The 22,105-nt window shown below is 37.7% G+C and overlaps 1 protein-coding gene across 6 annotated transcripts in view; it reads right to left on the bottom strand.

Moving 5' to 3' along the window:
- Nucleotides 1–744: 744 nt before the first annotated feature.
- FXR1 (FMR1 autosomal homolog 1) overlaps nucleotides 745–22,105 on the bottom strand; it is a 66,009-nt gene continuing 44,648 nt past the window's right edge. Inside the window, exons 11-18 of one of the 6 annotated variants that reach the window (XM_016186102.2) lie at nucleotides 19,191–19,277; nucleotides 17,757–17,814; nucleotides 17,607–17,669; nucleotides 10,755–10,958; nucleotides 8,270–8,470; nucleotides 7,552–7,632; nucleotides 2,435–2,526; nucleotides 745–1,783 (exon numbers count right to left, since the gene is read on the bottom strand). In XM_016186102.2, coding sequence (XP_016041588.1) covers nucleotides 1,613–1,783; nucleotides 2,435–2,526; nucleotides 7,552–7,632; nucleotides 8,270–8,470; nucleotides 10,755–10,958; nucleotides 17,607–17,669; nucleotides 17,757–17,814; nucleotides 19,191–19,277 — 957 coding nt within the window. In that variant the 3' untranslated portion in view covers nucleotides 745–1,612. Of the gene's footprint in view, nucleotides 1,784–2,434; nucleotides 2,527–7,551; nucleotides 7,633–8,269; nucleotides 8,471–10,754; nucleotides 10,959–17,606; nucleotides 17,815–19,190; nucleotides 19,278–22,105 lie in introns of all 6 variants that reach the window. The other 5 variants (XM_016186090.2, XM_007518265.2, XM_016186094.2 and 2 more) reach the window with 5 other exon arrangements.

Here is a 22,105-nt window from a genome sequence, read left to right as displayed (position 1 = left end):
GACAAGAAAGGGCTCTTGTTCTTGTTCAGTGGTCTACAGAATATTCTGGAGCAAAGCCCTCCCACAAATCCAAATTTATTTGGTACGATCTCGCAACAAAGCTTCATAATTACAGATCACCATGTAAACTACCACATCCTTAAAATTAAACCTAGAATATACCAAAAATAGTTTGGTCTTTACTACTATGAGAATCTTCAAAATTATTTTGGAGAATTAAAATGAAAACTAGGAGAGAAGCCACGTGGTGAAGTAGATAAAACACTGGACTTCCAAACATGAGGTCTCAAGTTCAGTCCCTGGCTCTGCATGTGCCCAAGCGATAGATGTGGATCTTTCTTTCTCTCTTCCTCCCTCATGAATAATCTTTAAGAAAAAATTAGTGCACTATTTATTTTTAAATCGTGCATATTTACAAATAGATATGGAATTAAAGGCAAAACTGAAGTTCTGGAATTTATTCCATTGCCTTCCAGAAGTTGCTTTTTATTAGAATTGTGTTAGTTAATATCAAGTGCCTGATCAACCTCCTAAACCTGACTTCTAAAATCCTGAATTTTGAAGTGCTCAGACTCCAAAGGATTCATAACAAAACAGTAACTGACCAGTGATATCTGAATACTAGTCTATGAGCAAGTATAGATGCTTTTTAAAAAGCAATCTGGATACTATTCTATAAGAGCTACAAGTAGCTCTTACTACTTTATAACTGGTATAAAAAGTAGAAAGTTAAAAATCAGCAAATGGAAGATCAAAGTTTATTTACTACCTGCATACAAAAACATATTGCACATCAAACAACCAAAATTAAAAAAAAGGGGGGGGTAGTGAGGATAATACCCTACTCAAGACTAACATGTAGTTTACATAGAATAAACCTTCTGGAAATTGATCTTTTCAGTAGTTCAGGTTATGTCTGAATGGACATGACGAATTCAGCTTAGTGTTTTTACTAAAGCTATGTTTGATTTTTAAATACTGTACACTTTAATAAATAAACCAAACAAAGCCTCAATGTAGAACAGTCACTGCCGATATCACCCAGTGTCCCTGCAGGTGAGTTTGACAAATGTCTTCCAGTGGTGTGCAGCTTTTCCTCCACATACAGCATTTAAAAAACACAGTAAAACAGACCAGTTTCCAGACTAAACTAATGAAGAAATTACAATTCAGTGCAAAATATTTTAGACTGCATTTCATCCTAGTTTTCCTCAGGTGAAGGAGTGGTTGCATATTATTAAAAATGTAACAAAAGCAGCTAATGCTTTCATAGAGTATTATGTTAGGGATCCCACACCCCACCCGTCTCCCTCCCCCATCTCTGCCATATTTTGAAAACAAAATAACATTTCCTATAGCCAGCAACTTTTTTTTAATGTTACATATACTATTCTCAAGGCACATCTGATGATATATTTTATAACACAGTAGGTGTCAAAGTATGTTTAACATAGGATTTCCTCAGGATCCCTCCCCTTTCTGAATTCCAAATGGAGGAACTGAAAGTGCGGTGTAAAGACTGGCGATCCATATTCTATCTTTGGCAAGCTGTACAAGCACTATTATTGTAAAATGTAATGTAAAAGAGCTGTAAACTAGGAACGTGTTCAGTTTATGGGACGCCATTCAGGACTGCCGATTCTTGAGTGTTTTCTTCTTTTAAGGTGTCACTCTTGTCTTCTCCTGGAGTACGTTGTAGCTGAGACATTTCATCGCCAGAAGCACTTGTTGGGCCATTTATTGCCTTGTCTGAAGGACCGTGCTCTTCAATCACATCTTTTACCTGCCAAAGGGAGACAACTTTTTCAACTTCTTTATAAATGAAATCTGTAGCTGAGGAGAAAAAAAAATAGCTACATAAACACTAATCAACTAGTGCATGTTAGTTTCATCTACTACAATGGCTCAAAGATGTAGAACATTCTGAAAATATTAATGGAGTCCATCTCTTTCAATATTCTCTCTAGCACCTAGCAGTGCCTAAATCCTAAGACTCAAACATTTACTGAAAACACCTAATTTTAACCACTGGAAAGCTTACCGTGTAAAAGACATAGTTAATATCCTAAGTAAAGCAAAACTACATACTTTACTCACCTTTTTTTTTTTCGAAATATGTACTCTCACATCAACACTTTAAAGCATTTAAAAGAATTAAAAACTTAAAGAGATATAAGCAAGTTGCTATACCCAGTAATTCTGGGCAAAATGATCTTTACGAATATTAAAGTTCTAGATAAAAAGGATTTCAGGCTAGAGCATGCATATCTTGTTACCTAGGGCCAGTAATAAAATCAAGAATAGTCTTTAAATCATTCATCTAGTTGGGGAAAATAAGTGATCACACAGTAAGTTAAGTAAAAATAAAGCTAAACCATTAAAAAAAAAAAAAAAAAAAAACCAAAACAAAACCTACAGGTTAAATTCTCCTTACCATTTCTTTCTTGTTTTTAGCCAAAGTTTCCCTTGGGAGGTTTCTTTGTCTGCTCTGAGACTCAGCTCTAGAAATATAATCTGCAACTGTGACTGTTGAAGATGAGAAAAAAATTACAGGTGTTGAAAAAAATATTTCTAACGTTTCTTTATGGATAAAGAGTAATTTTACTTTTAAATTAAACAAATGGTGGGTTACCCAATTTCAAGATTTTCTTAAGATGGGTACCACCTCCAACCAAAAATAGCCAAGTTGAAAAATTTGCCTGGTTTAGTACTGACAACAGAAAATTTTAAGCTGGAAACTGAGGAAGTCTAAATTAAAGTCCTCTTTCACAAGAATCCAGCCTTTGATTCTGTTTGAGCCTATTGCTATGTGGGGTAAACTGATGCTGAAACCCACAATCTAAGAATAGAAAAATGCAGTATTCTCAGCTTAATATTTGCCAACAGTCAGTGGAGGGCGTGGGGAACTGGTTAATCTCGGTGCAAGTGTAACACGTCAACTAAAAAAACTCCATCTAAGATAGATTTACTCAAATATTGGGGATTTTCTAAGCACAATTAAATGATATGTTCAAGTGTGGTATTTTATGATTCCTATATTTAGTAATTTCATAGTAGAAGCCATTCAAGGATATCTAACCAGACTACAAAAACAAACAAACAAAAAAATGTGGGTGCTGATGGTAGTAAGATTCTCTGGAATTCAGTAACCATCTACCCAACATGTTGCCCCTTTTGTGAGGACTGAAGTGTATGTGTGTGTTTGCAAGGATGTAGTGGCCAGCAGAAGTAGCAATATAGGATAAAAGGCTAAGCCAAGCTAACAAACACTGCTGTCGAACCCAGATGCAGTAAATAGCCTGTTCTACAGATACTCTACATGGCCCTTTATACCTCAAATGCTCTGAGCATTCACAACTTAGAATTCACTGACTTGAAGAACAGCAGAATAGCAGCTCTTTCATTCTAAGAACTGTTTCCTATTACAAACTGGAGAAGAAAATTCCATGAACATGCAAAATATAGTGAATTCTAATTTATGGGAATAATTTCATAAAGAACAGGAGGAAATCAAGGAATTCTTAAATTATTTAGAGTCACTGGGGATGGGGAGAACTGGTTCAAAGTTAAGTAAAAATACTTAAAATCATTTTAATGTAAGATCATGTATCTGTCGTTTATAATTCAATTTTCTTCATCATAAACTAACATGATCACAACGATCCAAGAAATTCTTAGGGCTTACTAATTTTTTTTAATTCAAGTAAACAACTTAACTGACAACTGATACATATCTTTTTCTTTTCTTTTTTGAAACACTACCATGTTTCATGTCTAAAATTGCTGCTTTTCCAAGTGAGAAGAAATTCAGTGTCACTTTCAGTAGACTTTTAAATAAAATGCTCTAGCCCAGACAGAGAAGGTACCAACCACAGCACCAAGAATTCCTCCAATGTGGTGGGTCTGGGCTCGAGCCTGAGTGACACGTGGCAGAGCAGGAGCGTTACCCAGTTACGCCGCGGTGGCCCACTGCCAGTAAGTCGTAAAACTGGGGGAGGGGGAAACAGTATCATTCTTATGTAAGTATGGTGGCAAAACTAGTCCAGCATCTTAATGAGTGCACTCTGACTTCATGCTGACACTTAGTACTGAGTGCAGTTACCTGGAAACTCTACTGTATAGACAGACAGTCATCTGTTTGAGGATGTACATGTACTAAAATATTAAAAGCCTTCATTACACATCCACAAACTGCTCGACTTTATATAGTAATCAGTAAATTAAGAATCGTTTGGCTGCAAAGGTATAATCTTAGCAGTGCCCATTCTGGCCCCTCTCCCCCCCCCCCAAAAGTGAGGTAGACTGTACATATTACCATGTGCAAGAACCAGGGTTCCAGCCCTAGGTCCCCACCTTCGAGTGAGAAGCTTAGCGAGTGGTGCAGAACTGCAGGTGTCTTTCTCCCTCCCCTCAATTTCTATCTTGTCAAATACAAAAGAAAGGGCAGAATGATAAAAAACTGAAAGAGGAAAAATGGTCTCCAGGAGTTGTGAATTCATCAAGCACTGAGCCCCAGCAATAACCCTGGTGGCAAATTTTTAAAAAAAAGGGGGGTGGGGATAAAACCAGTAACAACTTTAAAATTAATTCAAAGAAAACTTGTTCACAGTCCTTATAATGAGTCCAAGTTAGTCATATGGACTTCACTGCTTGGAGCCAGGAGATAGTTGCCCCTGGTAAAGTACACTCTTTACCAAGCTCAAGTCCCCATCACCACACGGGGTGTCACTGTGCACTGGGGAAGCTTCACACGCACTGGAGTGAAGCTGCAAAGGCTCTTCTTCCTCCCCCACTGTCCCCAAATCATGCACTTGGCAAAGCAGGAGTCTGCAGGGATTGAACCTGAGACAACTTAGGCCTTAAGCATGCCAAGTCAGAGGGACTATCAATCTTCACTTTTAGGAAAAAAAAATTTTTTATGTGTCCCCATGGGGGAGGGGAGAAAGAACCAGAGCAAGTACTCTAGCTCAAGCAATGCTAGGGATTTTTGGGATCTTGTATTTTTGAGTATAACATCCATTTTTTAAAAGGTATTTTAAAAATAGTTTATTTAGGGGGTTGGGAGGTAGTGCAGTGGGTTAATTAAGTGCGCATGGTGTGAAGCGCAAGGACCGGGGTAAGGATCCCGGTTTGAGACCTCGGCTCCCCACCTGCAGGGAAGTCGCTTCACTACTTGTGAAGCAGGTCTGCAGATGTCTTTTCTCTCCCTCTCCGTCTCCCCTCCTCTCTCCATTTCTCTCTGTCCTGTCCAACAACAGCAGCAGCAATGTAAGAACAAGGGTAACAAAATGAGAAAAAATGGCCTCCAGGAACAGTGATTCATAGTGCAAGTCACCAAGCCCCAGCAATAACCCTGGAGGCAAATATATATATATATATGATATATATATATCAAATATATATATCATATATTTTATATATGATAGAGACAGAATTGAGAGGATGGGGAGAGAGGGAGAAAGACACCTGCAGAACTGCTTCACTGATTATGAAGCTTTCCTCCTGCAGGTGAGGTCCATCAGTTTGAACCCAGATCCTTGAGCATTGTAACATGTGCACTCAACCAGGTGTGCCACTGCCTGGCCCTTGAGTCTAATGTCTGATCTGCTGTGCTATCCACCAGGCCACCCTCAAATACTTCTTTTTTATTTGTAGTACATTTATTATTATTATTTTATCAGGGAAAGAATTTGCTTAGACATCTTTCTAAATACTGCATGTATGTACATATGTATGAGAAATGGGGAGGGAAAGGATGACTTGTTTTCACAATAAAATTCCATGGTGTAAAAAGAAAAAATCGCTTTTTCTTTAAAAGAAGTTTCCTCTGTACTTTCTGTGCAGCCTGATTTTTAAAAAGAAATGCCTGGGAGCTGGGAGATACCTTGTTGCTTAAGGACTCAGCACCACATGGGAACATCATCTATGGGGGAGTGTTGCTGTGGTGTCTCCTTACTCTGTGAGGAATAAAAAAAATGGGGAGGGGGTGACACCTATGAGAAATGGAACTGCATAGGCACAAAGTCTCATGGAAGCCCTGGAGAGAGGGCCAACAAGAAATTCTGATCAAATTAAAATTAAGTAAGTATACACTTAAAAGAATGTTGACAGGTCTTTACATGTAGGTTGTCTCTTATGAACTTGCTGCAGGGGCAAGGATAAAGGATGTGCTTATTTCTACCTATCCAATTTGGGACTTTCATTACAGTTGCTGTTGAGGGGGATGCTAGGAAAAGCAAAAGGTTCTAAAAATGGAAAGCAGTAATTCCCAAGAACGAAGTAAATTAGGAATAATTGCACTAGACAATATAAATCATTGTAAAAAGATTGAAAACTTGACCAATACTATACAGGAGTTGCTGCCTCTTCTGTAATAGCTGGTTATTCCTTTTCTGGACACTGACTTAACAATAAACCATATCCAAACATAATTAACAAATCATGTTGTGATTTATTCTTTTTGTTTAGAAAGAATGGTAAAAATGTCTTCACTGTTGTGAGGTTTCAAAAACATAGACTGAGTATAAAATTCTTTGACCTAAAGCATACTTCTAACACTAGAAAGGGAAAAGAAAATACTTTATGGAAACTTCCCATTTTCCATAATCTTCAATCCTTTTAAATTTAAAGCTATCTTTAAATCTTTAAAAATACAAACCTCTTTCTTGAGAAAGGAAACTAATGCCCTTATGACCAGTCTTCCCAAATAGCTCTACAAGCACAAAACTTATCATGCTAGATAGTGACAATTCGTGGAGAGGAAGAGGGGGAAGACCATATGGAAAAAAATTGTGTTGGAAAGAATGCAAAACTGATTAGTTTAAAAGGGGTTTATTTCTGGTGCACATTATTTCTTCATTTTGAACATACACGTGATTCTCTGTACACAGAAAGTGGAATTATGCTCAGAGTAACAAACACAGCAAACAAGTTTGAATTTTCTAAAAATTATGACTTAACATTCTAAAAAATTAATGTGAGTACTATTAATATGAGTAGTTAGTAGGTGAGGGGAAAGGCATCACACTACAATAAACAAAACATGCATTCCTCTTATTAGGAGAAAGACACTTTCAAATATTTTCCTTTTGATAATTTTTTTTAACTGTGGGCATTACAAGTTCCACAAAAATGAGATGTTTAAGTTCAGATAGACACAGTAAGCAGGCACCATGCAAAAGCTGCCCAGTTTTGCCAATCAACCTCAATCAAAATCTATAGCACAGTCCCTTGGATGGCAGGCCCCAGATCAGATATGAAGAATCTGCCACGTGGACAAAACAATGGCCTTCTCAACAGTATTTTCATGTGAGAGATTGAGACACAACATTAGTTCAATTAGACAAGGTACTAAACGCTTACAGTATGAAGAAAGAATGCATTTTCTTATGAGTAGTAGTTTTATTAGTTAACAACTGATGTAATGCACATTTTAAATGTATATGCACACATGTGTACATGTAAGTATAATATACTTAGAAAGAAAGCAGACACATGACATTTTTGTTCATGCTTGTGACCTGGTGTTGTCAGCAGGTTCACTCGAGTTACCTGGCTGTCTATCTTCTGCCTGACCCCTGAAACGACGCCTGCGGCTACGATTGCGTCGCTGGGGTTTTTTGTCACTATCATCTGTAATTGCAAAGTTTACCATGAACTATTCTGACAAAAGTAAAACAGAAACAAACAAAAAAAATTCTTTCAAAGATGGGGGGGCGAGGAACATAATTAAACAGGGAAGATGAAACAATACACAGTACTGAGAGAAAATAAAACTTTGGTAGTTGTAAGCATTCCAAATAGATTAAAAATGGAATTATCTAGAAATTAACAACATTTAAACTTAAACTTTAAGACTTAAACATGGATAACTCTCAGACAGGGATATATCAGAGTTAATGACATTTTAGCCCTTTGGAAATTAATGTCTACTTCAGTATACTTATCTTCTCTAGTGTCACTTACAACACAACACTGAAAGAGACAAGCTGAAAAGCCCTCCTAAGTTGGGTTTGGGAAAAACAAGGGCATATTGTGCAGCTTGAATAATTACTGATATGATGACATCCAAGGGCACTTTAAGAAAACTTCCTAGTTAACAAATAATTTCCTATACAAATCTGAAAACTAGACAGTAAGAGAGACACAAAGCTATCATAACTTTATAAACACTAAGAAAAATTAAAATTTTGAATTGCACATTTGGTTTTTTCTTTATAAAAGCTTCATACATTAACATTATACATCTTTTCCCTAAGTGCTTACATACCTAGTCCATTTTCATTCACCGAAGCTGTATCAGACTCCGTCATTCCGTCCATCAGAACCGCGTCTTCATCAGTCCTCCGTCTACGAGACCGCCTGCGACGGTTAGTACTGTGGTGGGATTCACTGGCGTCCGTGTCTGCAGTCTGATCTGATTCTGTGTTATCAAGTAAGCTGTATGGATTGCTGTCTGGATCTTTGAGCACTATATGCATGTCAGAAGCAAGAAATATTTGTTTAATAGAGTTGAAGTTCTTAAGAATGCTTTGATCTACACTGAACTATAGCAATTAATGATAAAGAAACTTCCTCCAAAGAAAGTACAATCTGTCTTCAGATAAAATGTCCTCTGTATCACTATTTTGCCTGAAAAATAACACATATCAAAGTAGAAAAAAATCTAAAGCAGAAGACAGACATCTTGATCTCCTACTATTTTCTGACTTGTTCTGAAAATGCTAGAAAATAAAACTGCTAATTTAGACATTCACATTTCTAGCTAATTATGTACAGATGCTAGAGGAATAGAAATAATTAGTATCCAGCTAATAAAGCATTGAAGCTAAGACTTAAAGAAATTTTTTTTATTATGGGGAGTCGGGCAGTAGTGCAGCAGGTTAAGCGCAGGTGGCGCAAAGCACAAGCACCTGCATAGGATCCCGGTTCAAGCCCTGCCCCCCACCTGCATGGGAGTCGCTTCACAAACAGTGAAGCAGGTCTGCAGGTGTCTATCTTTCTCTTCCCCCCGTCTTCCCCTCCTCTCTCTCCATTTCATTCTATCCTATCCAACGAAGACAACTATAATAACTACAATAAAACAACAAGGGCAACAAACGGGAATAAATTTTAAAAAATTACTATGGCTGAGACAGAGAAATAGGGAGCGGGGAGGGGAGAAAGGGACCAAAAGAGGGAAAGAGAAGGGGGGAGAGGGGGAGGGAGAACATGAGGTCCAAAGCACTGCTTCACTAATTGTGAAGCTCCCTCCCAGAAGTAGGGACCAGGGGCTCCAACCTGGATCCTTGCACATGACAAGTGCACTTTACCAGCTGCACCACCACACTGGCCCATATCTCCTTCCTGGCCTCAAGGTGACTGATGCTTCTTTGTGCTAGTGCTAACTTCCAAACAGTACTCAACACCTGCACTCTAACGTGACAGAAATGTTACTATGAATTCAAGTAACCAAAACAAGTTTACACCAAAAAAAAAGCAAACTAAAAAAGTAATACAGGATGATCAGGAAATGAAAGTTGGCTAATACTCCCATCTCCTGAAATAAAAAGTGATGGTCGGCCAAGGTGAGGTGGGGATGGGAAAGAAAAAACAATTTAGGACATAATTTCTAAGAAAACAATACCCATCTTACCTATGTGCATTTATTACTTACATTAAATTATAGAAGAAATTCACTTGATTATGATTATTCCTAAGTTTCCTTTGATAACAGCTAAACAAGCTAATAGTATCTTTGCAAGATAAACTAAGTTTATCCAGTAATCAAACTCTATATATGGCACAATTATTTTACAGTCAGCATATTACAATTTTATAAAATAACCCTGGTCACAGTAAGCAATGTACTCAATTATACAAAAGCTATTACCCTGAAATCTGTAAATTAAACAGAGGCTCCAAAGAGTATCAAAGATAAGGCATTTTAAAATATCCTTCAATTCTGTCATGTTCCGTTCTTTAAATTTTTAAAACCAAATTTGGTGTCATTTAATTACATGTGTATATATTCTCTAATATTTAAGATACTATCTAAAATTCTGGGCATATTATCATTTTAAAAGTGATCTTAAAGCAGTGTTAAGTATGTTAAAAGTTCTATACCTGATAAAGTCTAGTCCATGTATCTCTAACATTACTTCCTACTCTCTACCCCACCCATTATAGGGCAAGAACATCCTGGCAACTCCTTAACTCAATTACATTCTATCACTAAGTTTTCAAAGATAAGTCGCTTATACAACTCAAGTCTCTATTTTTCTAAATACTCCTCAACTCAAACATAAAAAATTTTAAGTTGATTTCACAAGTTTTCTAACACAGTGTACCAAAAGTTGTTTTTCACATGATTTTCAATAAGTATTTTCAGTATGGAAGACAATGAAACTTAGATCTCTGTGCACTGAAATTTTCTGGAACCGCCTGGCAAGTAGAAATATATAAATCAAAACCTGTAGTTGAGGTGAGGTGAGATGCAGCATTCTAACTGCATAAGTCCCCTCAAATAAAAGCAGAAACATTTAACCATAAGATTAGATACAATGAGTCAATTCAAAACTTCTCTAGCCTGAATATCCTAGCTAAACCTTCACTGAGAAATACTCTATAGGCCTTTACATCGATATACATGTGTTCTACTGTTTTCCTCAAAAAGTGCAATTTCCAAAATTGAACTTTCCTAGGGAATAATTTAACTAGCATAAAGTTACACTGTTTACAAATATAGGATGCTGACATAGTATGTAAAAGACTACCAGAACTGATGGAGGATTTGCCACCACGTGGTCCACCACGACCTCGACCCCCAGAAACACTTCTGCCCCTTCCTCCTGGGCGTCTCCTACTGTCACGCTGATGCCGGCTATCTCTATCATCTTCTCCTGCCAGTGACCAATCACTCAGCTCATCTTTGCGCTCAGATTCTGTTTCAGAGGGGTTAGACAGCTCAGAGTTTGTACCTTGGAAAAGAAAAGAACACCAGCCAATTAGATCTCTACTAAAGAGACAGGGGGAACCAAAGCTCTCAATATCAGTTCCTGCAAATAATTCCATAAAACTAAAAGCCCTCAAAAATAAAAAAGCCACATAAAAATGATTTGAAATATGTTAACTAAGAATTAGTCTAATGTTAATATTACACTAGGGATACAGTCGCAGCAAGTAAGATTAAAGACTGAAGTGGCCATGCACAGAAACACAGCCAATACAATAAGTAATAAAATATACCAAACACCTAATATGAAACATGCAGTAAATATGGGGGAAATATTAAAAAGTGGTATGACTCAGTTTAGGTTTTAATATCAAATTAGCATAACTACATCCAATACCAATGCAAATGTAATCATATTTAGAAAAATGAATATTATATAGTGTAGTCTATCAGTTATTTTTACTGATTCCAAAGGTTTTTTTTTTTTTTTTTAACCAGAGCACTGCTCAGCTTTGGCTTATGGTATGAGGGATAGAAACTGGGACTTTGGAGCCTCAGGCTTGAGAATCTCTTTGCATAATCATTATGCTATCTACCCTCGCCCGCTTAAAAAAATACACACACACACAAATACATATAGCTCTAAACTTTCTTATATGATGGTCCTGATCTGGGAGTATACTTTTACTGACTGTACATAAAATACTACATTTTTACAAACAGCAGTTTTTAAAAATTATATAAGAACTCAGCACTACAAATTAGAAGGCAAACAACCTGACAATCAAAAGAATGAAGCCATTTTCACCGAGGACAAAATTTCAACATGACTTAAAAAAGGTTAAAGATCATTTCTAACATTACCATTATCATAATACATTGGATTTATATGGCCCACTCACTATTATGCTTATTTCCACTTCTATTCTTTTATCAAGAATGTATCCAAATGTTTCTCCTTCGGTGCCCAGTTCAAAGTCTAGTTTCAGATCAGTTTATCTGCTAACAGAATGACCTCTCTCCCCGTCTGCCACCCCCACCAGCCTTTTTAAAAAGATATATATTTTTTCCCTTTTGTTGTCCTTGGTTTTTTTTTGTTGTTGTTACTGATGTCATTGTTAGGACAGAAAGAAATGGAGAGAGATGGGGAAGAGAGAGATAAGACACCTACAGACCTGCTTCACCACCCATGAAGCAACTCCACTGCAGGTGGGGAACTAGGGGCTTGAACCAGGATCCTTATGCTGGGCCTTGTACTTCGCGCCACCTATGCTTAGCCCACTGTGCTATTGGCCGACTCCCCTGCTACCACCTTTTTTCCTCCAGAGCACTGCTGATGATGGTACAGAGAACTGAACTTGGGACTCAAGAGCCTTAAGCATGAGAATCTTTTTGCATAAACACTATGCTATCTCCCCCCCCCACCTTTCTCTTAATTCCTTAAAATTAGGGGCTAGGATGGGGGTACATCTGGTTGAGTGCATATGCTGCTATGTACAAAGGCCTGGGTTCAAGCCCCTGGTCCACACCTGCAGGGGAGAAGCTTCAGGAGCAGTGAACTGCAGGTATCTTTCTCTTTCCCCTCTCAATTGTTCTCTGTCCTATTGGAAGGAAGGAAGGAAGGAAGGAAGGAAGGAAGGAAGGAAGGAAGGACAGAAGGAGGGAAGGAGGAGGGGAGGGGAGGGGAGGGGAGGGGAGGGGAGGGGAGGGGAGGGGAGGGGAGGGGAGGGGAGGGGAGCCACTGGGAGAGGTAGTACAGGCACTAAGCCCTAGTGATAAGCTTGGTGGGGGAAAAAGCCTCAAAATTATCATAGATCCAGGATGTAATGTTGTCTTATGTTTCTGTTTTCTCTTTTTCAAATCACTTTCCAGTTGATTTGTGATATTTTTAAAGGGTACAACAGTGTCCTCTATCTCTGAATTTCTCCCTCCAAAATGCCACTATGCGAGTAATACAATTAATTTTCCTCCTAATATGCTTCACATTTAATTTGCTGAAATCTCCAGGGGGAATTCCATGATACATAGCCCCTTGTTTTAAATTTCACAAAGTCTGGGGGACAGCTCAACTGCTAGGAGTGCAGGGCGTACCCTGAGGATCTTTGTCTGACCTCAGGCCCAAGCGCATCAGTATGGTGCTCTGGAGTCTCTTTCTCACCCATGAAATAAATTGTAAGAGAAAAAAAAAAAAATCCACTCAGGGAAAACTAAAGAGTTCATCCAGGAAAGCATACTTTGCCACAAGTGCAAACCCAGTCTTGAGCTCCCTGACAGAATACATGGTGCCAAAGGGCTGTTTCATGAACTATGGAGAGGGGCTGTTAACCTCTTTCTGCCATGCTTTCTCCCTGTTTCTTTCTATGTGAAACTGAAGGGGGGGGGGGGGAACAACTCCACCAGGAACAGTGGAATTATATAGGTACAAGGCCTCAGCAATAAAAGTTGGGAAAAGCTCTATAGGGAGTAGATAATAAAAATAAAACACAAGAGACATTTCATATGTACAAAGTCAGTTATTAGGGTACCAAAATGAAAAAGAAAGCTTAAGAGTAATTACCAACTTCCTTTCTCCTTGAAAAACAACTGGCCTCCCAAAAAGAAGAAGAAGAAAAAAAAAGATAATCCTTCAAAGCTCATCATTTTTCTCTATACCCTGTAGTCACAGAATAAATTAAGCAATTGTTTGGTATTAACATACAAGAAAATTGGGTTGTCAGAAAAGTCGTAACAGATTTTTTTGCATATGAGTTTGCCTGGTTAAGGTAATTTATCACCTTGTGCACAGTGAACAAAAACTTTATAAGATCTTCTGAATTTACAAACCTATACACTGCTAAAAATATCACTGCAGTGAAAAGGCAGAGGAAGGGTATTTTGTTTTATAAGGTGGCCAACAAAAGTTCTACTGAATTATCTTAATAAATGGTGTAATAGGGGTCGGGCAGTAGCGCAGCGGGTTAAGCGCACGTGGTGCAAAGCCCAAGGACCAGCATAAGGATGCTGGTTCCAGCCCCTGGCTCCCCACCTGCAGGGGAGTTGCTTCACAGGGGGTGAAGCAGGTCTGCAGGTGTCTTTCTCTCCCCATCTCTGTCTTCCCTTCCTCTCACGATTTCTCTCTGTCCTATCCAATAATGAATGACAACAACAACAATGACCACAACAAGGTTACAACAAAAGGGGGAAAAAATGGCCTCCAGGAGCAGTGGATTCATGGTGCAGGCACTGAGCCCCAGCAATAACCCTGGAGGCAATAAATAAATAAATAAATGGTGTAATAGTTAACTTAGCAGAAAAATCTTTATTTTCTAACCCAAGTCCAGTATTCAAGGTACTTCTTCTTCTAGCGTTTGCCATTCAAGGTACTTAAAGGGAGTCTTAAATCATAGCTTTCAGTAATACAGATATTAAAGTAAAAAACAAATGACAAGAAGAACTAAATGACTAGTTTTCCATTTAAGTCACATTGAGTAGCCCTGAACATTTTTTTTTAATTGCAAAGAACTTTACAGATGTGGTTAAAGGTGACTCCAAACTAATCATATGATTCTCTAAGTAGGTTAATTATAGCTCTACTTAAAAAGAAAATCTGCAAAGAAGCAACTGCTCCAAAGTAATCACTGGTTTTCTAAAGGTAAAAACCAGGAACTAGAGGAGGTCTCTAGAAGCTGAAATGTGAAGGGATAAGTTTTCCTTTGGTCTTGAAAAAGGAATAATATAGCCCTGTTCACAATCACATTTTAACTCTTAAAGACTCATCAAACTTCTTACCAAATTATAAGATATTAAATTTAGGGGCAGGGGTAGATAGCACAATGATTTGGTTATGCAAAGAGACTTTCTATGCCTGAGGTATGAAGGCCCCAGGTTCAATCCCCATCACCACCATAAACCAGAGCTGTGCTCTGGTTAAAAAAATAATAATAATAAATAAATAAATAAATAAAACTAATTACATTCAGGCTATTCAAGTTTCTAGGCTTATTACAGCACTAACAGAAAAACACTGTTGATATCACTGCAAATATTCTAACCTATTGATAATGCAAAAGCTAAATCCATGAACTGAAAAGGTTTTTAAAGCCTACTAACTAGAAATGAATTGTATCCAACTAAGTACATATACAACACATCTTTACTAAAAAATCTATCTATAGCTGGGCAAATGGGCTGCTTTCTATCTTGGCTTGGAAAACAGGTAAAGAACCTGACTGTGTGCATGAAGCACTCACTATACAGCTATGAAAGATAAAATCGTGGCTTCTGCTATTAAGAGAATTAAATATGATGGGGAAATATGCCAAGCAAATAAGTCAGAAAGAGAGAGATAAAATACTGGGTAAGCTCATTAAGCGGGATATAAAAAACAAAGCAATGGAACTGACAAAGTAAAACAAAAAAGACAGACTCTGGCCAGAGAAACTAGGCTGTCAAAAAAGGGGGGAGGGCTAGAAACAAAACAAAACAAGGTGTGTGGGGACTAGTGTTGACACTTTGGTGACAGGCAGGGCATGGTACTAAATATTTTGAAGAGGTATAGAATTTAACACCTAGAACATAAACAATATTATAAAGCAATAAATAGTACCTTGATAAAGTTTCATAACTTCTGTAAAAATGGTCTGTGAAACTGATCCAAGTTTTAATAACTCCAACAAATAAAGATTCTTATTTAATGAAATTTTAAAGATGTTGTTTCCCTCTATAGAATTTCTATAATCCATTTAGGAAGATTATTCCCATACTTTTCAATGACTGTGTATACAAAGCAATAGCTAGCCCTCTTATCAAATCCTGCATATCAATCACTGCAAGACATATTTTGGATGCCATTAAAAAAAATGGCTGCCAATTAAAGTTGCACACCATCACCAACTGTAAGACACATAACAACTTCAGAAATGTTGCACTGGAAAAATGCTGGGCGGGAGGACGGAGGCAGAGACAGACTTAAAAAGTCTTGGCGTATTTTAGTATACAAGATATGAGTGAACTAATTTCAATGGCTTGTGTTTTTCTCAAATCCACTTAATCTTAACAGCTTTTTCCAAGACATACTGATATGCTACAATGATTCAGAGGTAAGAGTGCCATCTACTGAAGACAGCTTTGCATAGCTTTCTTCAAATTAGATGTTATAATTCTTACCACTCATATAAATTATCTGCTGTCAACACATTCATTCATTCAAAAAAAAAAAATCTGGTAGATTGTACTAGCAACTTTAGGTACCTTAAGTACCTTTAAAACCATACAGTTTATGCCTGATTTACTTATTTGTCAGTTATCTTTCTTGTTAGTACATTTTTAGGAATGCAGTAATAGTTTACAACCCTTAGCCTTTCACATACTAATCACTTATTTTACTGGATTTGATTTTCAGGCTTTAACACAAGTTGACTTTATTTGGTTCTTTTTTGCATGTTTTATTTTTTTATTTTTGATGTATGTTTTTTTTTTACCAGAACACTGTTCAGCTCTGGTGGTATGGGGGACTGAACCTAGGACCAGCATAACCATTATGCTATCACCCCCACTCTCAGGGTTGACTCTAAAAAACAGCAACCGGGCTAGGGAGTGGGCGCTGGCTAAGCGCACACATCACAGTGCACGAGGACCCATGGTTCAAGTCACTGGTTCCCACCTGCAGGGGAAAGCTTCATAAGCAATGAAGCAGGTGTCTCTCTATCCTCCTTCCCTCTAAATTTCTCAGTTCTATCAAGTAAATAAAGTTTAAAAACAAGTAAATAATAGCAGAAATGGGAACAAAACAAAGAGTATGGGGTGGGAGAAGCAGCATTGTGTTTATGCAGGAATTTTCATACTTGAAACTCCGAGGTCCCAGACTGAACCCCTAGTGTCACCAAAAGCCTGAGTAGTACTCTGATGATAAAGATAAGTAAGTCAAATAAAAAGGTAATTAACCTTCCAACTTTATAACAAATGACAATGTAAGTTTAAATAATTCAGACATTGCAAGATGATCCTTTGGTCAAACATAACATGCAGATGTGAAATTTGCAAACTGTACATTTCCATGCATTTTGACTATTCCTAAACGTCTTCTATTTTGGAAAAGGCTTAAGAAATATTTCCTCAAAGCAGTCAAGATGACTACAGCAGCAGAGTGGAGAAGAGAAAGGAAGGAAATGAGGGGTGGGTGAGGATAAAAGAAAAGATCCAAGTCCAGGGGTAGAAAAATGGAAGAGCTCCAAAGCTGAAGGATAAATGAGAATGTAGAGTTAGAGGACTGTTCATTATAACCGTCTACTGGCCCTACAGGGGTTAGATGCCATCCTTACACAAAGATATACTTCAGATAATGTGTCATTATAAAATAATGAAATAATCTGGTTCTTCTACCTTTCAAAGGCTTAATTTTAGCAAAATGTTCTATTTCACAAGATAATTCTACATGTGTGGCATTAATATTCAAAAGGCCCAAGTTATTTTAAAAGCTAACAGATTTGATATATGCAATCTTTACACAGTAGTTATTTATTCCCTTTTACTACTTACCTTTTCAATTACAAAGTATAACATCACTACTGTAAGACGTACAACTCTGAACTGTCTCCCACTCTCAAAGCCAAATCAGAATGATGAACTAAATTACAATAATCAGATTACATTAAACACCCAAACTAGAATTACCAAAAAAAAAATTGCTTTTTACCATAACCGGAGGTGTAATTAGGGCCCCGACGACCTCTGCCTCTTCCACTATAAGACCTAGAACCTTGTACAGAAGAGACGGTACTTTCATCAGTGGCATATCCTTTTTCTTTTTCAGGCCCTCTGGTGGAAGAAGGTCTGAAACCCATACCAATCTGTCGTAGCTGTTCATCAATCTGTAGGCGTTCCATTCTTAGCTGTTCTACTTCCTGTAATTAAAGCAAAGGTAAATCTTAGGTTCTTACTCTCTGGAGCTAGATCTATTCCCCTACCAATAATGAAGTTTTTTTTTAACTCTTGGCAAAGTATAACTTTGGCTTTAATAAACAATTTACAAGGTAATCTGAAGAGTCAATTCACCAATTTACCAATGCCTTACTATGTATTAACTATGCTAAGCGTCATATATATATATATATATATATATATATATATATATATGCAGGAACTCTCCTACTTCAAGGAAAGCTCTACTCACAGAGCATTAAAATAAGCTATTTATTTAATACCTAATAGTTACAAGCAACTATGGGAAAAGTACTAGAAATAGCAGGATATTGCTATACTCTCATTGGATAGAAACAGAGAAATTGAGAGGGGACGGCAAGATAGAGAAATAGAGACACCTGCAACACTGCTTCACCACTTGTGAAGCTTTCCCCCTGCAGGAGGGGACCAGGAGGTTTGAACCTAGGTCCTTTCACACTGTACTGTGTGCGCTTAACTGGGTGTGCCACTGCCTGGCCCCTATACTCTCAACAGGAGAGAAACATTGTCAACTGCAACTTTCAGTAACTTTAAGGTACTCTTTACTAAAACTGCTAGTCTTTATCAATTCAAACAGACTATATTAGAAACAAAGGCTAAGAATTATCAAATGATACCTAGTGGTGATAATACATTTGATGAAATAATGGACAATATCACTTACGTGAGACGTGTAAGAATAAAGAAAGGGATGCAAGGATGAGCTGTGCTCTACTGCAGCAGATCCAAGAACTCCAAGGGGAAGGGGGAGACAACGGAAGACTGAAAGGAGGGTGGGGGCTAGGGAGAGAGTATAGTGGTTTAATACCACCCACCATTAGTTAGAATTAACTGTGCTGATCGGAAGAAGAAAAAAAAAGTCGGAAGCTCAGTGCATTGTGGAGGAGAAAATGTCATTTGATAAGAAACTGTACTCATGTGTTATTTCCCACAATGAAGTGGGGGGGGGGGGCTGGGGTGAACTATCAAATGATACCTAGTGGTGATAATGCACCAGATAACAAAGGAAGCCAACCAATTCCTGGTTCTGTGTCCTATTCACGCAAAAGCAAAATGCTTCTAGTATACATTTACATCAACAGACTACAGGAACATAAAAGTAGTCATGTGTTAAACAATATAGAAAGAAATATAAGCACAGAAGAAGAAACCATTTGGATGAGGTCTCTCATTTCATTGTGGTAAAGAATCTTTTATTTTTAAATCCTTATGTAGAAAAAGGCAAATCTGAAACTAAACATAAATATTTAAGAATTGACAAGTACGACATTTCACTTTTAGTGTGTTACAACCATGTGAGTGGGAAGCATAGACAAACCTTTAGGTAAGCAATATGATACTCTAAAAGAACTTGCACATTTCCGATGCTTTCTTTAGTGCCAACAAACACAAACGGAACCATCCCCTGTAAGAAAACACAATGTCCTCAATATTTACTATTTTAACAAAGTTCAAGGCTACATTGACAACCAATATGTAATTTGGATGTTTCCAAAACACAAAGCAACGGTATTACCTACTAAATTTCTTTTTTAAAGAAACTGATAAAAATCAGTATAATTTAGAGATTTCCAATACCCTACTTGAGTCTAACTTAGCATTTAAGTGTCCTGTAATTTTTTAAAAAAAAAAAAAATCTACTACCAAATGTTCTAATTCCAGTTTCATCTAACTTTCTAATTTATACAAGTCAAGTTTTAAAGTTAAAGAAATTTTCCTTCATACTGTCATGAACCTGCAGAATATTACTTTAGTGTCAATTGCTTTAAAATCATGAAAGTGGCTGGGAGGTAGTTTAGCAGGAAGAGTGCATGCTTTTCATACCCCAAGCATCAGGTCTGAAACAGTGCTCTATTTACTGTCTCTCCAACAAATGCTTAAAGGGGGGGGGGGGGGAGACGGACCCCACACGCGAGGAGATAAACTGACCTTGATTAGCAGTATACTTTTCATAAAAAGATTAAAAGTAGGTCTATCAAATGACCTGGAACTTCTAGCTATTTATCTAGAGAACACAAAGATATTAATCCCAAAAGACAGATGGATACCTGTTCTCATTGCAGTGATGTTTAAAGTGACCAAGATTTAAAAAAACAACCTAAGAATGTGATGGTACAAGTGGCTAAGCCATTCAGCTTTAAAAAAAAAAAAAAGATGAAATCTTGGACCAGAGAGCTCACCAGGCAAGGTGCATACTTTGGCCATATGGCTGGCCCAGGGTGAGTCCCAGGACCATGTGTGTCTCCCTCTAAGAAAAAGCAGCCTGGAATGGGGAAATCACACATATTCTAGGCCCCAACTCCATGAAAGAAGAAAGAAAGAAAGAAAGAAAGAAAGAAAGAAAGAAAGAAAGAAAGAAAGAAAGAAAGAAAGAAAGAAAGAGAGGAAGGAAGGGAGGAAGGAAGGGAGGAAGGAAGAAAAAAAGAAAGAAAGAAAGAAAGAAGGAAAGAAAGAGAGAGAGAGAGAGAGAAAGGGAGGGAGGGACGGGAGGGGAGGGAAGGGAGGGAAGGGAGGGAGGGAGAGAGAGAGAGGGAAAGACAGAAAGAGAGGGAGGGAGGGAGGAAGGAAGGAAGGAAGGAAAGGAGAGGAAGGAAGGAAGGAAAAAAGAAAGAAAGAAAGAAAGAAAGAAGGGGTTGGGGCAAGGAGGAAAGAAAATGGATGAAATCTTGACTTTTGTGATCACTTGGATTGAACTGGAGGGTGTCATACTAAGTGAAGTAAGCCAGAAGGAAGCTCTATCACTTGCGGGTCTTAGGAGATAAAACTAGAGAAACAAAAATAAATCCATAGCTTATGCCTGCAAATCTGAGATTACTAAGAGTTAGAAGGAGGAAGAAACAGCACTTTGATGGCAGCTATGAGTTGTGATAACACTTGTGTATTTCTGTGTGAAATCGCACACAAGAGACAGAAATGTTACAGTTGGTGAATTTTTTAAATGGTCTTAATTAAAATAACTTTTCCCCTTGCTCCCAATTTTCCCTATATTTGTACTCAGAGGACTAAACCTTGAATGCCTGAGTCCTGGAGGGATTACTTCAAATACATGAAAGAGTCTATATAGTCACACAATATAAAAGATTTACTGATGTAGTCACAGGTATTAAAGCAAATCAAAGTATTAACCCACAGCTGGTTTGCTGTGCTGAATTTCAATCGGAAGACTGAAAAAAGTGGAAGTTAGGGCTTCTGGCAGACTAGCAGGTTCTATTTTCTTTCACTACCACAACAAAGCCTCTACATACACAGAAAAATTAGCATTAAGTGCACGTGGAGTGAAGTGTAAGGACCGGCATATGGATCCTGGTTCAAAGACCCCCCCCAACACTGCAGAGGAGTCACTTCACAGGCAGTGAAGCAGGTCTGCAGGTGTCTATCTTTCTTTCCCTCTCTGTCTTCCCCTCCTCTCTCCATTTCTCTCTGTCCTAACAATGACGACATCAACGACAATAATAACTATAATATAAAAAACAAGGGCAACAAAAGGGAAAGTATTTTTAAAAAATTTAAAAAAGAAAAATCAGCATTAAAATGAGCTTGAAGCACAGATAACAGTAAAAGAAAAACCCAAAACCCAAACAGAGAGGGCAGAGAGATTTTCACTCAAAGGTAGATTTGCTTCCCTTCAACTCTATGCTACCAGACCAGGTTCTTGAAATTTGCTAGAGAAAATTAAGGGGACTCTCCAGAGAGTGTCAGCTTAGGGTACTAGGGGGTGGCATGCCCAGTTGAGTGCACACATTATCATGCTCTGAAGACCTGGATTCAAGGACCCAGTAGCCACCTGTGGGAAAAGATTCATGAGCAGTGGAGCAATGCTGCAGGTACCTCTCTTTACATTTCTCTCTTTTAGCAAAAGGAAAATAAGGGGGGGGGGGTTTCCTGGCTATTGGGAATGGTATTGTCATGCATGCATCAAACTGAAGAGATAATATCCTAGTGGCAAAAACTAAAAAAAAAAAAATCAGTGCTGAGAAAATCACCTGCAGTGTTGAATTAAGACATCATAAAGAAAACTCCAAATTCAATAGAATCACATAAAACTCCTAAGACTTCCAAGCTACAATCCTGAGATTGCTCACCAAATATAAAGTTCTATTTAAGAAAATGCCAATCATCATTTTTAAAGTATAGAAGAAGCGCTAACAAGTAAGATGGATAAAGAATAAGAGTGACAAAATACAGTAGAGGTTCACTTGCAGGTCAAAGGGCAAAGTAGACAGTAGCCCACCT

The sequence above is a fragment of the Erinaceus europaeus genome, chromosome 14, assembly GCF_950295315.1.
Source record: "Erinaceus europaeus chromosome 14, mEriEur2.1, whole genome shotgun sequence".
In the NCBI taxonomy this organism is placed as follows: domain Eukaryota; kingdom Metazoa; phylum Chordata; class Mammalia; order Eulipotyphla; family Erinaceidae; genus Erinaceus; species Erinaceus europaeus.
The sequence above is the reverse complement of the archived record's forward strand: the minus strand, read 5'-3'. Positions and strand labels throughout refer to the sequence as shown.